The sequence below is a fragment of the Plasmodium brasilianum genome, chromosome 14, assembly GCF_023973825.1.
Source record: "Plasmodium brasilianum strain Bolivian I chromosome 14, whole genome shotgun sequence".
NCBI lineage: Eukaryota > Apicomplexa > Aconoidasida > Haemosporida > Plasmodiidae > Plasmodium > Plasmodium brasilianum.
The window spans coordinates 131,305-148,524 of record NC_090127.1 but is presented as its reverse complement, the minus strand read 5'-3'; the positions used below and the strand labels follow the sequence as shown (position 1 = coordinate 148,524).

The following is a 17,220-nucleotide window of genomic DNA, read 5'->3' as shown; positions in this document are numbered from 1 at the left end:
TAACAAAATAGAAGCAAAAAAATTGCAATTTTTGTATTTATAAAAAAGGTTTTTCCTTTTTTGTTTATGAAATATATATTTTAATTCGTAGTATGTGATAGTGGTATATTTAATACCAATTTTTTTTATATTATATAGAAAAAATATACTTATTTTTTTATCTTAGAAATCATTATGTAAAAGGAATATATTATATGTTTTGTTTGAAATTTTTTGTTTATTGTTAAGGGAATAATATGCATAAACGGAATGTATCGTGCAATAAAAGAAGTTAGAATAATTAAGAATTTAATGTTAAAAACAAAAAAATTAAAAATGTATTTTCGTTTTTGTTTTTTTTCTAATAAAAGGAAAGTTTATGAACACAAATATATATATTTTTTTTTATTTCAAAATTTTTTAAAAGTTACTATTTTACAACTAGAAAGAAACAAGGTATATTAACATAAGACAATTAGTCTAGCATTTTATATTATACTATTATGTATGAATGAAAATTCTTGTTAATTCAAAAAGAATCTAAATTTTAAATAAATTAAAAAATATTTCATTTAATCTGTTGAAGTTATATTTTATTATAAGAATTAATGGATGTTTATTAGATATATTTTATTTATTTCTGTGGAATAATTATAGAAATATCACATATAGTTGTATTATTACAGAGAATTTGAGCAATTTCAGAAAATAAAACAGTTGTTTTTATTTATTAGAGAATTTTTCTTCTAAAAAATTGTTGTTCGTCATGAATATATACACCTTTTTATTCATCCACTTTTTCGTCCTATGCACACATATTAAGTGCGCCTCTGCAAGTATGAAGAACGGTGAATCAAAGGAACAGAGTTTAAATTCAGAAAATTCCCCACCTCATGTATACAAATATGATCTATTGAAGATTGGCCCAGTCAAAGAAGAAGTTAAGAAACTTGGAAATATAGAATTTCTTGCAACAGTTGACTTTTTGTATTATTTATTGCAGTATGGTACAGATAAAGCAAAAATATTTCATATGATGGAGGATCCTGGAAATATTTTAAATGTTGTTAAACAAATTGAATTGATGGAAGGATGCAATTTTAAGGATACCACATCCAGGAATAAGTGTGTTAGTAGAATAAAACGGCGTCTTAATTTAATCGTAATTAAAGGTATTTTAACGGAAGAATATTGCGAACAAGCTATAAAATATTTTTGGATTGAACAAAAAGTAGATGAGGAAATGTCCCTTAAGATAGATAACCAAAAAAGTCAGAAGGAGAAAGAAGACATTTGTTATAATGAAACCGAAATAAAAAGACTTATAAGTGTTTTAGAAAAAGATAAAAATATAAAATTTTCTGAAGAAATGATTGAAAATACCATAATTACAATTGAAGATTTCCTTCTTGATGTTTTAAGAATAACCATAAATGAAGAACCCATGAAAATACCCAAAAATCCTGAAGATCAACCACGTAGACCATATGAATCCCTTAAAGAAAACTCGATTACTGATAGGAAAAACTGACTCACTACTGGGATAACCAAATCACTCGTTATAATGTGTACACCACTATTTTTCTATTAATAATTCAAATATTTTTGTAACACGCTTTAAGATGTATGAATAATTATTTGTACTTAAGGATGCTTTTCTCTTATGTTCTCTTCCAATTTTTATGCATAATTTATTTTTATCTTTGCATTAAAGCGATACGGAAAATATGGATGAGGATAGATCTTTTGAGGCACTTTAATTCATATATATATTATGCAATTTTTTGTTGAAAATAAATTTATAATTTTGTATAGTTCTTTTAATTGTTCTTTTTTCTTCGTGCATCATTTTTTTTTAACTACATAATTTAATGCATTTTTTTATGACTCCTTTTAATTATGAATTTTACGTTTTTACTAATTCGTAACTTATGTTAACGTGAAAATGTATTTTTTTTATGCATAAAAAAAAGTAGATATATGATATGTTCTCTCTTTTGACCAAGATATATAAAAAGATATTAAATAAATTAGATGAAAAAAAAATTAAATTTTCTATATTTATAAAATATTTTTTTCTTTTGTTTATAAACTCTATATTTCTCTTAATAATCAGTGAAGTAATATAATTAATGCGTAGTTTTTTTTTTACTATGAGGAAAAAATGCAGCTATAATTTTTGAATCTTACAAAAAATTATTCAAAAGAGAAAATGGTTGTATCTCTTGCTGGAGTATTTCAGCATAATTGATCTTTAGTAAAACAAGAATAATTTATATTAAAGGCATCTATTAAGGAATAAAATTATAATAATTAAGAATTTAAATTTAAAAGGCACAAAAAAATTAATAATGAATTTTTTTTTTTTTTTATTCTATTTTTCAAAATTTTTCAAACATACCATTTTAAATACAAAAATTAAAAGGGATATATTAATATATAAAACCATTAATTTAGCAATATATATATAATACTGATATATATAAATGAACCCTTCTTTTAATTATGAAAGAATGAGTTTTCAACTAAATAAAAAATATTTTATTCCTATAATCTATTGAAATTCTTGTATTATACTATAGAAATTTTTATCTCTGAATAGCATATATATTTTTTTAAGTACTCTATAGTTTATAGATAATATAACGCATCAATAAGTGCATTATTTTAGAGAATTTGGAATACTTTTAGTATATAAACTTATTTTTATTTACATACTAGATAATTTTCCATCTATAAATTTATTATTAGTTATGAATATATAAACGTTTATACAAATCCATATTTTCGTCATATACGCACTTTTTATGTGCTTTGATGGATGCATGAACGAAGAAGAATCTAACATAGAGGAGCGCATAACAGTTAGAGTGGGTGATAAGAACTACGAATACAAATGATTATTATAAGAGTGGCCTCCTTAGAGAAGAAATTAAGAAACTTGTAAATGTAGAGTTTAATGCATCAATTGACCTTTTGTATCAATTATTGCCACATGGTGCTAATAAAAAAAAAAATATTTAGTGAAATAGAGAAAACCGAAAATATTTTAAAAGTTTTACGAGGATTTGAAAAAAAGTATGAATATAAATTTGTTGACGAAGAATCGAAGAATAACTGTGTTAACAGAGTAAAAAAGTGTCTTAATTCAATCGTGATTGAGGGTGTTTTAAGAGAGAAATATTGCAAACAAGCTCAAAATTATTTTTGGATTGAGCAAAGAATAGATGAGGAAATGTCCGTTAAGGTAGATAAGCAAAAAACTGATGAAGGTAAAAGGATAATGGGTAATGACGACGATGAAATAAAAAGACTTTTATGTATTTTAGAAAAAGAAATATAAAATTACCAGATTGAATTAAAGACAGTACTGTTATTACAATTGAAAACTTCCTCAATAATGTAATAAGAAGTAAAAAATAATTTTACAATCCTAAAGTTTACCCATTAAACCAGAAGATCCAGGTAGTAACAGAACTACTGACAAGAAAAGGGAATGCAAGTTCTTCCTTTCCTATCCATTCCGAATAATATATATAATGCGAGTATCCTATTAATAATTTAAACTTATTTCTAACACGTCTTAAACTACATAAATAATTGTGAGGGTTAAATAGTTTTTTTTATATCTGTATATCTCTATTTTTTAAACATGTATAATACACGGTTAAACCTTCATTGAGAAGATATTATAAATATCAAATTTATGGAATATTTGACATATGTTTATAGTCCATATTTCTATAATTTGTGAGTTTTCCTTAAAAATAAATTTATTCTTTTGAATTGTATTTAATTGATATGTATTCATTATACATTCTTTTTTAACCACATATATTTTTTTTGAATATCTTATTGAGTCATTTTAATTGTGAATTTTATGTTATGAATTCGTAACTTAAGTTGAAGTGAACTGTAGTTATTTAATAAAAATAAAGAGTTATAGATTTCTCATATCTCTTGTTTAATATAGAAATATAGTAAGATAATAAGAATAGAACAAAAAAAATAGTAATTATTTGTCTTTATAAGGGAATTTTTTCCTTTTCGAAGTGCTTTTAAACGATATGAAGAAATATAACTGTAATTTTGCATTTTATAAAGGAATGTTTTCCTTTTCTAATTGTTTATAAAGGATATATTTTCTTGTCTATAAATAGGTGAAGGAGATATATCTAATGCATAATTTTATTTTACTATACAGTAACTGTACTGATATAATTTTACTTGCCTAGAACTATCCATTTAAAAGAAAAATGTTAATTACATTACTAGTATATTTCAGAATATATCTTTAGCGAAACCATAATAATATATATAATAGGCATCTATCATGGAATAAAAAAACTTACAATAATTAAGAATTCAAATATAAAAAGAAAAAAAGTTAATAATTCATTTTTGCTTTTTTAAAAAAAATGAAAATTAATTCATAATAAAAAAGAAAATCATTTTTTTTTCCTTTCAAAAATTACTAAACATAATATTTTACAATTGAAACAAGGCTTAGAAATATGGAACAACATATATAATTTACATATTATGGTTTCATCTAAATGAATTCTATTCATAAATCATGAATAATTATAAATTTTAAGAATATTAAAAATATATTTTATTTCTTTAAAATACTGAAGTCTTTATTTTATCATTTAAATTTATTGCTGCATTCTAGTTAATTTATTTACCTACTATTGCAGAATGTGTACACATATAAAACATTTAAGTGCATTATTTTAGAGAATTTTGCTTAATATTCTTAAATAAAAAAAATTTATTTTGATTCATGTTCTTCCTAATTTTTCTTTTACAAATTTATTGTTAGCCAAGAATATGCATACCTTTTTACAAATCCATGTTTTCCTCTTATACGCAATTATTAAATGTGCAGCTGGAAATTCAGAGCACCTAATACTAGACATAATGGAATGGTAACATTTCATAATTATTAAAAGCTTTCCTATGACTACTTGTATGATTATATGATGACTGGTCAAGTTACAGAGATTAAAAAACTTGGAAATGTAGAGTTTAATGCATCAACTGACTTTTTGTGCTAATTATTAATATATGGTGCTGATAAAGGAAAAATATTTTATAAATTAGAGAAACCTGGAAATATTTTATATATTTTTGAATAAATTCCAGTGACGTATGGGTATGAATTTAATGATGACGAATACAGGAATAACTGTATCATTAAAATAAAAAAATGCCTGAGTTTTATTGTAATTGAAGATGTTTTAACAAAAGAATATTGCAAGCAGGCTGAGAATTTTTTTTGGATTAAACAAAGAGTTAATGAGGAAATGGCTCTTTTTCTAAATAAGCAGAAAAGTTAGGAGAAAAAAGGAATGAGCAAAAATAAATCTGAAATTAAAAGGTTCATATGTGTTTTGGAAAAAGGTATAAGTATAAAACTTTCAGAAGAAATGATATACAATAATGTTACTACACTTGTGTCCTTCCTTTTAGATGTTTTAAAATAATCCAAAAAAAGTACAATGTAAACAGTCACCCGAAAAACATGAAGACAAACCTCATAAAAATAGTGAACCCCCTTATGAAAACTCGATTAATGATAAGAAAAACCGATTCATAACTTAGATTGCAAAGCCAACTTATAATGTGTATATCACTATTTTTCATTCAATAATTTAAAGTTTTTTCCTAACAATTTTTAAAATATATAATATGTCGTACGTGTTAAATTACTTTTTTTCTCTTTTCGTTGCTCTTTTTTTTTTTTTTTTTACATATTTATGTTCAGTTTGAATTAAAGCAGCACAGAAAATATAAATGTGCAGAGAACTTTTGAATTTTTTTTTATTTCACTTATATAATGTGTAGTTTTTCATTAAGAATATATTGATACATTTGTATAGTATATTTAACTTTACTTTTTTCATAATGCATTTTATTTTTTAACAAAATAATATTTTATTGCATTTCTTTGAGTTTTTTTAATCTTGAATTTTATGTTTTTAAGAATTTTTAAAGTAAGTTCGAAGTGCACTCATTTAATAAAAAATGAAAAAAGAGCAATAAGGTCTTTTATTTCTTATTTAACCTAGTTATTTACTACTATATTACTGAAAATGGAATCAAAAAAATAGTAATATTTGTATTTGTAAAGGAATTTTTTCCTTTTCCAATTGTTTATAAACTATATATTATTTTTATCTAGTTAAAACGAAGTGCAGACATTTAATGCACAATTTTATTATATCATAAAGAAAAATACAAGTGTAATATATCTAGTTCAGAAATATATATTTAAAGGAAAAATGTTATATATTTTGCTCGCATTTTTGAGCTTATTTTTTTTTTGGAAAAACTAGAATAATATATATAAAATAAATATATGTTGAAATAGAACTCATAATAAATTAAGAATTTAAACTTAAAAAAAAAAAAAAATTAATGTGTTTTTATTTTTTTTTTTAAATTGTAATTAATTTATGACACAAAAAAAAAAAAATTTTATTTTTATTTTAAATTTTAAGATTCACTTAAGAATTTAAACGAAATAGGGGATACATCAATATAAAACTACATATCTTATTATATATATAAGAGTGTAATACATAAACTTTTTTCTTAACCATAGGAAAATATAAATTTTAAACGAATTTTAAAAAAAATATTTTTCCTTTAAACGAATAAAAGTTTTATATTTTATTGTATTAATTTTATTACTGTGTATTATATATTTTTACATACGCCCGGAAAGTTTATAAATAAAATAAATCATACGTATAAGTGCATTGCATTATTTTAGCACATTTGCTTTTAGAAAATAATAAATTTATTTTTATTTGCGAATTCCTAAATTTTTAAGGAACAAATTTATTGTTCGCTATGAATATATATACATTTATGCAAATCCAAATTTTTGTTATATACGCACTTTTTAAGTGCGCAGCTGGATGCATGAAGGAAGCCGAGAAGAAGGGACTAAATTTAAAAACAGAAAATGCTTTACCTTATGCATATACATATGATCATTTGAAGAATGGCGGAGTTAAGGAAGAAGTTAAGAAACTTGGAGATGTGGAGTTTCATGCTTCAAATGACATTTTGTATAAATTATTGCCAAATGGTGCTGATAAAGCAAAACTATTTTTAGAAATTGAGAAAACTGAAAAGATATTAGAAATTCTTAATGAATATGAAGGTAAGTATGGATATAAATTTGTTGACGACGAATCCAAGAATAACTGTGTTAGCAGAATAAAAAGACGTCTTAATTTGATTGTAATGGAAAACATTTTAACAGAAGAATATTGCAAACAAGCACAGAAATATTTTTGGGTTGAACAAAGATTAGATGAGGAAATGTCTGCTAAGGTAGATAAACTAAAAACAGAGGAAGAGAAAAAGAAAATGTGTCATAATGCAGCTGAAATAAAAAAACTTTTAGGTTCTATAGAAAAAGGTAGAAGTGTAAAACTTTCCGAAAAAATGGTAGATGGTGTTGTTAGTTCAGTAGAGAATTTCCTTCTTGATGTATTAAGAACATCCAAAATAGTAGTACCATCCAAGGTCTTACCCGTAGCACCCGAAGATCCAAGCCATAAAAAATCAGAAAAACCAAGTCATTTTGAACCTTTAGATCCAATATATTTTAATCCAGAAGATCCGAGCCATAAAAAATCAGAAAAACCAAGCCATTTTGAACCTCTAGATCCAATATATTTTAATCCAGAAGATCCAAGCCATAAAAAATCAGAAAAACCAAGCCATTTTGAACCTCTAGATCCAATATATTTTAATCCAGAAGATCCAAGCCATAAAAAATCAGAAAAACCAAGTCATTTTGAACCTCTAGATCCAATATATTTTAATCCAGAAGATTCAAGCCATAAAAAACCTGAAGTTAAAGAAAAAGAAAACTCGACTACTGAAGATAAAAACTGATACCAGATTTTCATCGCTTCTCCTCTCGGCATAATGTATAGAGCATTATTTTTCCATTAATATTTTAATGATTTTTTCTTGAACGTCCTTAAATATATATAAATAATTGTGAGTGCTAAATAATTTTTTTCTCGTTGAGCCCTTTTTTTTATACGAGTAGTATGTAATTAAGTTTGTATTAAAAAGTTAATGAAAACGTTTAAGTGTTAGAACTTTTGTAGTATTCTTGTTCCCCATATGTATGTGTGTACGTTTTCGTTAAAAGAATTTTTAAATTGTAAGGTACTAAATTGAACATTTTGTTCTCCATACATAGTTTTTTAACCATATGGTTATTTATTTACAGTTCTTTGAGTTTTTTTAATTGTGAATTTTAATTTTTTACATGTTCGTAACTAAAGTTGAAGTTAAATTAAATGCAGTTAAAATAATAAAAAAAAAAAGACAGAAAAGCTCCATAGTTTTTTTATTTAACATAGATATATAGTACTATATTAAACAAAGTACGAATAAGAATAATAAGGCAATTTTTTTTTTTTTTAAATGAATTATTTTTTTTTAATTGTAAATAAAATACATATTTTGCCAAGTAATGGATTAATGTGTATGATGTGTAATTTTATTATCCATGGAGAAAATATATTATTTAAATTTTATGGATTATAAGTATTTAAAATAAAAATACTGTAAAATTTACTATTTTTTTTGAGCATATTTTTTTAGATATAAGGGAAATAATTATATATAAGCCGAATCTATCGATTAATAGAACTCATTAATAATTTTAATCCCAAAAAAAAAAAAAAAATTAATGTACTTTTAATTTTTTTTTTTTAAAAACAATATTAATTCATAACAAAAATATATATATATATATATATATATATATATATATTTTTTTTAAATATTCAAAAATATTATTGTGCTTTTAAAATTAAAGAAGATATTGAAATAGAAAACGATATATCTCATGATTTATACAATATAATTATAAATGAATAAACATTTTAATGAAAGCATAAAAGAAAATAATTTTACAACGAATTAGAAAACATTTTATTTCTCCAATCATTTAAGGATATATTTTATTATATATTTTTTGTTGGTGTGTATATTAGATGCCTTTATTTTACCTGTTACTTTGGAATATTTATAGCTAATATAATGCACATTTAAGTATATATTTCTTTTGGAGAATTTTCCTTTAGAAAATAATAAATTTATTTTTACTCATTCGTATTCTCGAATATTTGTACTGTCTACGAATTAATTAGTTGCCATGAATATATATACCTATTTACAAATCCAAATTTTCTTTATGCGTGCACTTACTAAGTGCGCTGCTGGAGACATGAAGGAACGTCCATTTAAGGGATAAGCTGCAAAAACACATACCAAGGATAAGAAGAAGAGTGAATACAACTATGAATACTTTAAGGATGATGTTACAGAAGAAGCTAAGAAACTGGGAAATGTAGAGTTTAATGTATCATTTGACCTTTTGTATCAATTATTGCTATATGGTGCTGATGAAGCAAAAATGTTTTTAGAAATAGAGAAAACCGAAAATATTTTAACAGTTTTACGCGGATTTGAAAAAAAGTATGGATATAAATTTGTTGACGACGAATCCAAGAATAACTGTGTTAGCAGAATAAAAAAGCGTCTTAATTCATTTGTGATTGAAGGTGTTTTAACAGAAGAATATTTGAAGCAGGGCGAAATTTTTTTTTGGATTGAACAAAGAGTTGGTGAGGAAATGTCTGTGAAGGTCTACAGTGCGAAACAGTATCCAGATAAAAGAAAAATGTGTTACAATAAAAATGAAATAAAAAAAGTTAAAAATGATTATGAAAAAGAAAAATGTATCAAATATTCACCGGAAATGATCCATAATAATATAGTTACAGTTGGGAGCTTCCTTGTTGATATACTAAGAGAATCTACATTCATACGATCAAAATACTAATATGAAAGTCCTGAAGATCAAGACCATCATAAACCAGATGCATTCTTCAGTGTAAACTCGCAATCTGATATGAAGTAATGATTTCTGACTTTCATTTGCTGATCCACTCTACACATTTGCACTAGTAGTTCTTAATTAATGAAGTTATTTTTAACACCTTTCAACATATATAAAGAATCGTGTGCGTTATATTATTTTTTTTTCCACGCATCTTTTCTTTTTTATATACATATAATATGTTATTTAATATGTATTATGAAGGTACTGAAATTATTGAAGTAATTGGAAGTATGGAATATTTTAGTTGTATATATATTATATATATTTGTGTACGTTTTTGTTGAAAATAAATTTAAACATTGTAGTGTGTTTAATTGAACTTTTTTCATTATACATCATGTTTTAACCATGTAATTTATTGTATTACTTTATGAGTTTATTTTATAGTGAGAAGTTTACGTATTTAAGAGTTCTTATCGTAAGTAGTAGTATTTATTGTAGCTATTTATTCAAAAAGAGAAAAAAAAAAAAAAAACTGATTAGTATATAAAAATTTTCTAATAAACATCAAAAACAAAAGAAAGGAAAAAAAAAGAAAAAAACTTATTTTCTTTAATTTTGCATATAATGTGCGAGAAAGAATATAAAATTAAATTTATTGTATATACGTACAATTAAATACTAACAGTATATTATAAAATTGGTTACCAAGAATGTCTTAATTATTATGTTAGCTTATATTTATATGTATGTTTAGGAATATTTCCAATTTTCTATGTTAATTTTGTTTTTTCTTATTTCTATGTACCTAATGTTGTCATATTGCATAGGGATATTATGAGAAATATTATTATGTAATTTGTTCATTGTGCTAAAGACATTATTGTAATAGTATTTATCGATAATTCAAATAAGAAAAAAAAAAAAGGTTATATTTTATCAATGAATATAAACTATAGATCCTTAATTTAATTGTCAGTGTATTTATACTGTTTACATAGCAGATAAATTATGAAATTGAAATTTTTTATAACTTTCTTTTTAATATATAGAGAATAACGCATATATCTATATATCCATATTTCTCACTCTAAATAAATTTCATATTATTATCAGTTAGTGTATATTTTTTTCTTTTTTAATTGTTTCATCCTTTGACTACTACATATATGTCCTTTGTTCCATTTCCATATCACTACAAACGTTATAAAACATTATAAATAAACTTCCCCTTTTACTTTAGAGTTATGTTAAACACTATTAATAAGTTTCAGCTTTTTGTTTATTATTATATTATACTATATTAATAAGTTTCCCTTTTTTCTTTAGCGTTATATTATATAGTGTTAATAAGCTTCCCCTTATTCTTGAGCGTTATTTTAAACACTATTAATAAGTTTCAGCTTTTTGTTTATTATTATATTATACTATATTAATAAGTTTCCCTTTTTTCTTTAGCGTTATATTATATACTGTTAATAAGCTTCCCCTTATTCTTGAGGGTTATTTTAAACACTATTAATAAGTTTCCCGCCTTTCTTTTTTTTTTGAAGTAGGGGTGAAGTTGGAGTGTAAAATAGTTCTTTCCTTTATTAGTAAAATAAGTTGTTATACTTTTTAAATGTGTATGAAGTTTCTGTGAATAAAATAAAATATGGAGATATTATTAACATTGATTAAACATAACACAAAAATATAATTAATGATCTAAATGGAGGATGGTAAACCTACGTAGAATCGATGGTAAAAATATAGGAGGAATTACTCGCATTTGTAGTCCTTTGACACTAAGAATATTACATGTATGCATAATATGTATATTTTGTACGCAAAGTTACAATTTCTGTGTTTTCATCGACACAAGTGAGTGAATTATAACATATGCTAATGAAACACGAAGAATCCAAATAATAAAAGTACAACCTTTTTTTATTATAATAACTACCACCATAAATTATGTTGGCCTAATATATTTTAAAAATTACTAGACTATCAGTTGTGTGTTTCAAGGTATGTATTGGTTGTATATAAATATAAAAATCAAAATGAACTTCTTTTATAGTTATCAACTATGCTGAGTAATCAGTTTAAGAATCTTAATCGAGCAAGACATTTTAAGCAATTAAAGCAACTTAACTTATAAAACCAATATAGCAGATTTAACAAATTTAACAAATTTCACAAATTTATTTAACTTCGAATATTTTCACTAATGTGTTTTTTTTTTATATTTTTCCTCTAATTATGTATATCTTAATCTTGTAGAGGATTTCGTGACATGTACTCATTATACCATTGGTGATTAAGGTCTTCAAAAAATGCATTAAAATGTGTTTCAATGTAGAGTATGCAGATGATGAAAAACATTTCAATAATATTTTCCAGAGAGATTTTTATCATTAAAGTTGTCATTTATAGCAGAATGTACTTGTTCTAAATAAGTTACCTATTTACTATTCCACATATAATTTCTCTATGCGTCATTCATGTTAAATGTTTCTTTAGAATATTTTTCTTTTATATTAGCGACGATCTTTTTCCATAATTTGGATTATTATATACAGATGATTTTTATTTTCTCAAAGGAAATGGCTTTGTATTCATCTGTTGAGCATTTTTCTACTTCTTTTTCATTGTAAATTATTGGTTTTATAAAAAAGTCTTGCTTCCATGGGTCCATATTTGCTTCTACCATTATTCTTTTATGACTGTTTCTTAACCTTTTTTGAAAGTTATTTTGCTCATATAATGAGTACCTCATAGATACAATGCACAATGGACATTCTGAAATTATAATATATTCAAAAAATTTGTTTATATATATATATATATATATATATACATTTGTATGAACATATGCGAACACGTATATGCATAAGTAAATGCATATAATGGATAGTTATACTAATAACGGGTTATGTATTTACAAATTTTTCAAAAATGAATATTGCTTAATATTTTAAGAATAATGGTATTTCTATATTAATATAAATGACAAAATCATATTAAGGGGCGTACCAATATTTATTTTTACATTTTTATCCCCTGATTTTAAAGCTATAACAGAAGTTGCAGTGATTTTTTTTAATTTGCCCATTCTTGTTGTCGAATTGGATGTATCATTTGAGCTTTCATAAAATATTATGTTTACTGCTTTTTTTTAAAATGCCTAAAATAATTCTTAGAAAAAGTTTTTACTAAAATGTTCGTTATTCTTCCTAACATTACATCTTATTTCGTGACTTACAGTAAGAAGAAAAATATTAATAAAAAAAATTCTATAATATTAAAATCATTTAATGTTATAAAAATTTGTATATTATTTTATTTTTTTCGTAAAAATTTATGCTACAAATGACTTCATGAGACAGATATATATTGTAGCAACATTAGTTTTATTCTATATTAGGGGTATTGTTGCAACTAAAAAATAAACAGAAATCTATTTAAAATGTAATAAAGACCACTTTTTCAGAAGGCGTAAATTTCAGAATTAAAATTATTTTATCAGATAAATATATAGAAATCTTCATATTACTTTTTAAGTTACATTCCCTATATTTACACAAAATTAGTACTATTTCTTTATTTTTAACCATTAGTTTTGTTCTTAATATTTTTTAGACACATCTACTTTTATACATGTGTGTACATATATATGAAATATAAAAAATGTTCATCACATATATATATGTATAACAATATACCAGTAAATATATTTAAAAAAAAGCTCAAATGACTAGCTCGCATTTTCAGTGTACACTTTGGTTGTGGTTTTTTATACAGCGGTTATGTATGTATAAAAAAAAAAAAAAAAAAAAAAAGAAAAAGCTTTTATTAATAGTATTTAAAATCTAAAATATATTTTCTTGAAATTATGCCATTCTCATTTTGACAGTGACAATATATAATTACAGATTTTCATTACTATTTTTTATTGTAAATATTGATATAAGGTACATACCAATTATTAATTAGATTGATCTATATAAAAATATATTTTAATTAATTAGAATGATCTATATAAAAATACATTTTGGTTAAATAGATTAATCTATATAAAAATACATTTTGGTTAAATAGATAAATCTATATAAAAATACATTTTGGTTAAATAGATAAATCTATATGAAAATACATTTTAATTAATTAGAATGATCTATATAAAAATACATTTTGGTTAAATAGATTGATCTATATAAAAATACATTTTAGTTAGGTTAATTCCAAATAAAAATGCATTTTTTTCCAAAGGAAAAGAAATATAGTAATAAAAAAAATTATTTTATTCATACAAAGGCTTTTCTTTTTCAAAGGTACATTGCAGCAGTAATTATTATAAATTTACATTTATTATCTTTTTTCTTATGTTTTGTTTTTGAATTTATAAAATAAGTTTACTGATGAAAATTTTAATCTTTTGTTCCATTTTGAATATTTTATTATTTATATAAAAATTAGGTCAGTAACTTACAGCAAAAAAGGACATAAGAAATACAGATAGAAAATATATCTGTATTAAAAAAATATTAGTTATCTTTTCTTTGTTTGATAGTAATGTATTTGGATGAGGTTCACGTCAAGTTCATGGTACACATAATGTTGTATTATGATTGTAGAACATAAATAGGTGTGAACAATCAATAACAGAGAAAGCATTGTTCATATTAATATTATATTTATATATGATCCTTTATAGTAGACATGTTAAACTAAATGTTATATTGTTTTTTTTTTTTTTTTTTTTATCATTTTGACTTTAAAAGTTAGGTATTATCATTTTTATAAATTATTTTAATTCCAAACTCTGTTATTTTTATCATTAAAATTGTGTTGCCAAAAAAAATAAATATGAAGTGGTTTCTGTCATACAAGTACTTCAATATAACCATTAAATTAATTTTTTTTTATTTAATGTGTTTTTATTTTATGTTTATTCTATCTTTATCTTGTTTTTGTTTTTTTTTTTTTGTTTTTTTTGTTGTAAGTTTATATTTTTTACAATCATATTGATTGCCTTTTTTTAAATTGTAAGATTATTTCTTCATAATACAATTCATTTTTTATATTTTAATTTCATGACTGTTACAGTATAACTTTGGTCCTAATATTATAGAAAACATATTTTAATTAGATACAATAAATTATTAAGATAATACTTCTTTACAAAAAAAAAAAATTAAATTAATATGGTACATATATATCATATTTATTTATTACATGAGAAAAAATTTTATTTCCTGAACTTCTCTATGGCGATACATTATTAGTGAATAATTTACATTTAAAAATTAATGCGTAATAATGCTTTTTAGTTGTATGTTACATAGATTGCCCAACTTATATCATGCTAAAATAGTTTTATATCATTATTATTTATTAAATTTATAAAGTATTATCTCAACTATATAATATGAAAAATACAAATTTGAGTCCAAAAAAATTAAAGTATTTATGAGACTACGTAAAGTTGTACTACTAGCTTTAAAAGATATATGAAATTCTATTTTAATCATTACCGAGTTTTCTTTTTTTATATTATATCCTTTTAAAATAAAAAATTACTAATATATTATATATACAATATAAATTATAACTTAAAAAAGAGCCAAAATAAATAAGAAATATGAACTATTATTTTTTAGTATTTAAGTTATTGTGTTATTATCATTAAAATGATTGCGATCTGTTCATTATATTCAATAAAATGTAAATACTTTATAATTTCTGTTATAAACCTAGAACATTTAACGTACTTTTACTGAATTTTTTGATTTGAACTAATTTTTCTGAATTTTTTATATAATATTCTTTTTATCAGCTGTTATTTATTATTTACAATGTTAACTTTTTGTTACTCATTATTAATTATATATCGTTTATTATTCACCTTTAATTATTTATTGTTTGTAACTCACTATTAAATATTTATTGTATTTTACCCACTTTAGCTTATTTATTCTATATTATTCACTATGAAGTATTTTTTGTTCATTATTTTCTAGTAAGTTTATATTTTGTTTATTATTTACAAGTTTATTTTTTATTAATTATTTAGTAGTAAGTATATCCTTTGTTCCTTATTCATATTTATGTATTTATTATTTATTATTCACTATTAAGTATCTGTGTTTGGTTGTTCTGTAGACATTAATCTATTATGTATTACTTTTATGCATTTTAATTGTTTTTTTATTTTATTTTTTATTTTTTTTTTGGACTTGAATTTTTTAAAGAGAAAATAAAAATCAAATAAATTATTTCTGTATGTGTATCATATTAAATAGAATACATAAATAACAATGAAAATTTAATGTATAAAATTGAAGTGTTATTTTAAAAATTCAAAGCATTTTATAATGACAAGAGAAAACAATAGTATATTAAATAATACTAAACTTAGTTATTATAACGAGTATGTGACTAAACGTTTAATTGCTAGAAATTATGTGATTTCAAACAAAAGCTATAAGAGGAAAAAAATAGATAAAACAAAATTTTTTATTAAATATTTTTTATTTACACATTACCTTTGGATATTACTTTATTCTAACAGTAATGTAGGAAATAAAATTATATTTATATGTTAATCTTGTTGTTCTGCATTTTGCTTTGTTATTTATATATATTATTAAAATTTCATAAAGTTTGAAAAAGGATATATATATATATATATACACTGATGCATTATGTACAACATTTAACTCAATTTTTAGCGTTCACATTATGGCGTATATGATGAAGCAAAAGGAATAAATGCCACATTAATTTTAAGACCTTACAGATTACTAGTTACAGTTGATTATGTTGAGATTCAAGAACCAGAAGAAACAAATTCAGAACCAAATGAAAAAAAAAACATGAATTTAAATCAGAAAACGAAATTAAGGAATTCAGGTCAAATGGTGAAGTATCTAAAGACCATATGGACAATGTAGAAAAGAGTTCTAATTATAATGATAAAAATGATGATACAGATTTATATAGACGAAATTTAGATTCATTAACAGGAAAAACTATTAATGTAGAAATTAATGATGATATATTAAAAAATAAATGTAGTTTATTAAAATTTTACATGGGCGATGAAGCAAATTACACAACAGATAAAGACCCTTTTTCTAAAGAAAATATAGAAAAAAGGAAAAAGAGAAAGATTATAACAATAATAGAATATTTTCATCGAGGAATTGCTTTTATAGCTATGATCGCTTTCTTTGCATGTATATGTTTTAAAGCAGAGAATTATATTATACCTCTATTTTTTGTTGCATTTGTACTATCTTTGTTAATATTTTGTAAACCAAATAGAAGACGCTTTATATAATGAAAATAAATTATAAATATGTTTT

The 17,220-nt window shown here is 22.7% G+C and overlaps 6 protein-coding genes across 6 annotated transcripts; 5 read left to right on the top strand and 1 right to left on the bottom strand.

Moving 5' to 3' along the window:
* Positions 1-817: 817 nt before the first annotated feature.
* On the top strand, positions 818-1,510 carry MKS88_005254 (gamete antigen 27/25; the record flags this gene model as incomplete). The annotated part of the gene is made up of 1 exon (XM_067218499.1): positions 818-1,510. One exon carries the CDS (start codon positions 818-820, stop codon positions 1,508-1,510), a length of 693 nt encoding a protein of 230 aa, XP_067070469.1.
* A 1,464-nt stretch (positions 1,511-2,974) lies between these two features.
* MKS88_005253 (gamete antigen 27/25) lies at positions 2,975-3,322 on the top strand (the record flags this gene model as incomplete). Its single annotated transcript, XM_067218498.1, has 1 exon — positions 2,975-3,322. The coding sequence occupies one exon, from the start codon at positions 2,975-2,977 to the stop codon at positions 3,320-3,322; it is 348 nt and encodes a 115-aa protein (XP_067070468.1).
* A 3,590-nt stretch (positions 3,323-6,912) lies between these two features.
* On the top strand, positions 6,913-7,899 carry MKS88_005252 (gamete antigen 27/25; the record flags this gene model as incomplete). Its single annotated transcript, XM_067218497.1, has 1 exon — positions 6,913-7,899. One exon carries the CDS (start codon positions 6,913-6,915, stop codon positions 7,897-7,899), a length of 987 nt encoding a protein of 328 aa, XP_067070467.1.
* A 189-nt stretch (positions 7,900-8,088) lies between these two features.
* On the top strand, positions 8,089-9,868 carry MKS88_005251 (gamete antigen 27/25; the record flags this gene model as incomplete). Its single annotated transcript, XM_067218496.1, has 2 exons — positions 8,089-8,104; positions 9,279-9,868. 2 exons carry the CDS (start codon positions 8,089-8,091, stop codon positions 9,866-9,868), a joined length of 606 nt encoding a protein of 201 aa, XP_067070466.1.
* Positions 9,869-12,422: 2,554 nt separating this feature from the next.
* Positions 12,423-12,965, bottom strand: MKS88_005250 (uncharacterized protein; the record flags this gene model as incomplete). The annotated part of the gene is made up of 2 exons (XM_067218495.1): positions 12,423-12,652; positions 12,887-12,965. 2 exons carry the CDS (start codon positions 12,963-12,965, stop codon positions 12,423-12,425), a joined length of 309 nt encoding a protein of 102 aa, XP_067070465.1.
* A 3,262-nt stretch (positions 12,966-16,227) lies between these two features.
* Positions 16,228-17,195, top strand: MKS88_005249 (uncharacterized protein; the record flags this gene model as incomplete). The annotated part of the gene is made up of 3 exons (XM_067218494.1): positions 16,228-16,317; positions 16,585-16,765; positions 16,807-17,195. 3 exons carry the CDS (start codon positions 16,228-16,230, stop codon positions 17,193-17,195), a joined length of 660 nt encoding a protein of 219 aa, XP_067070464.1.
* Between the last annotated feature and the right edge of the window lie 25 nt (positions 17,196-17,220).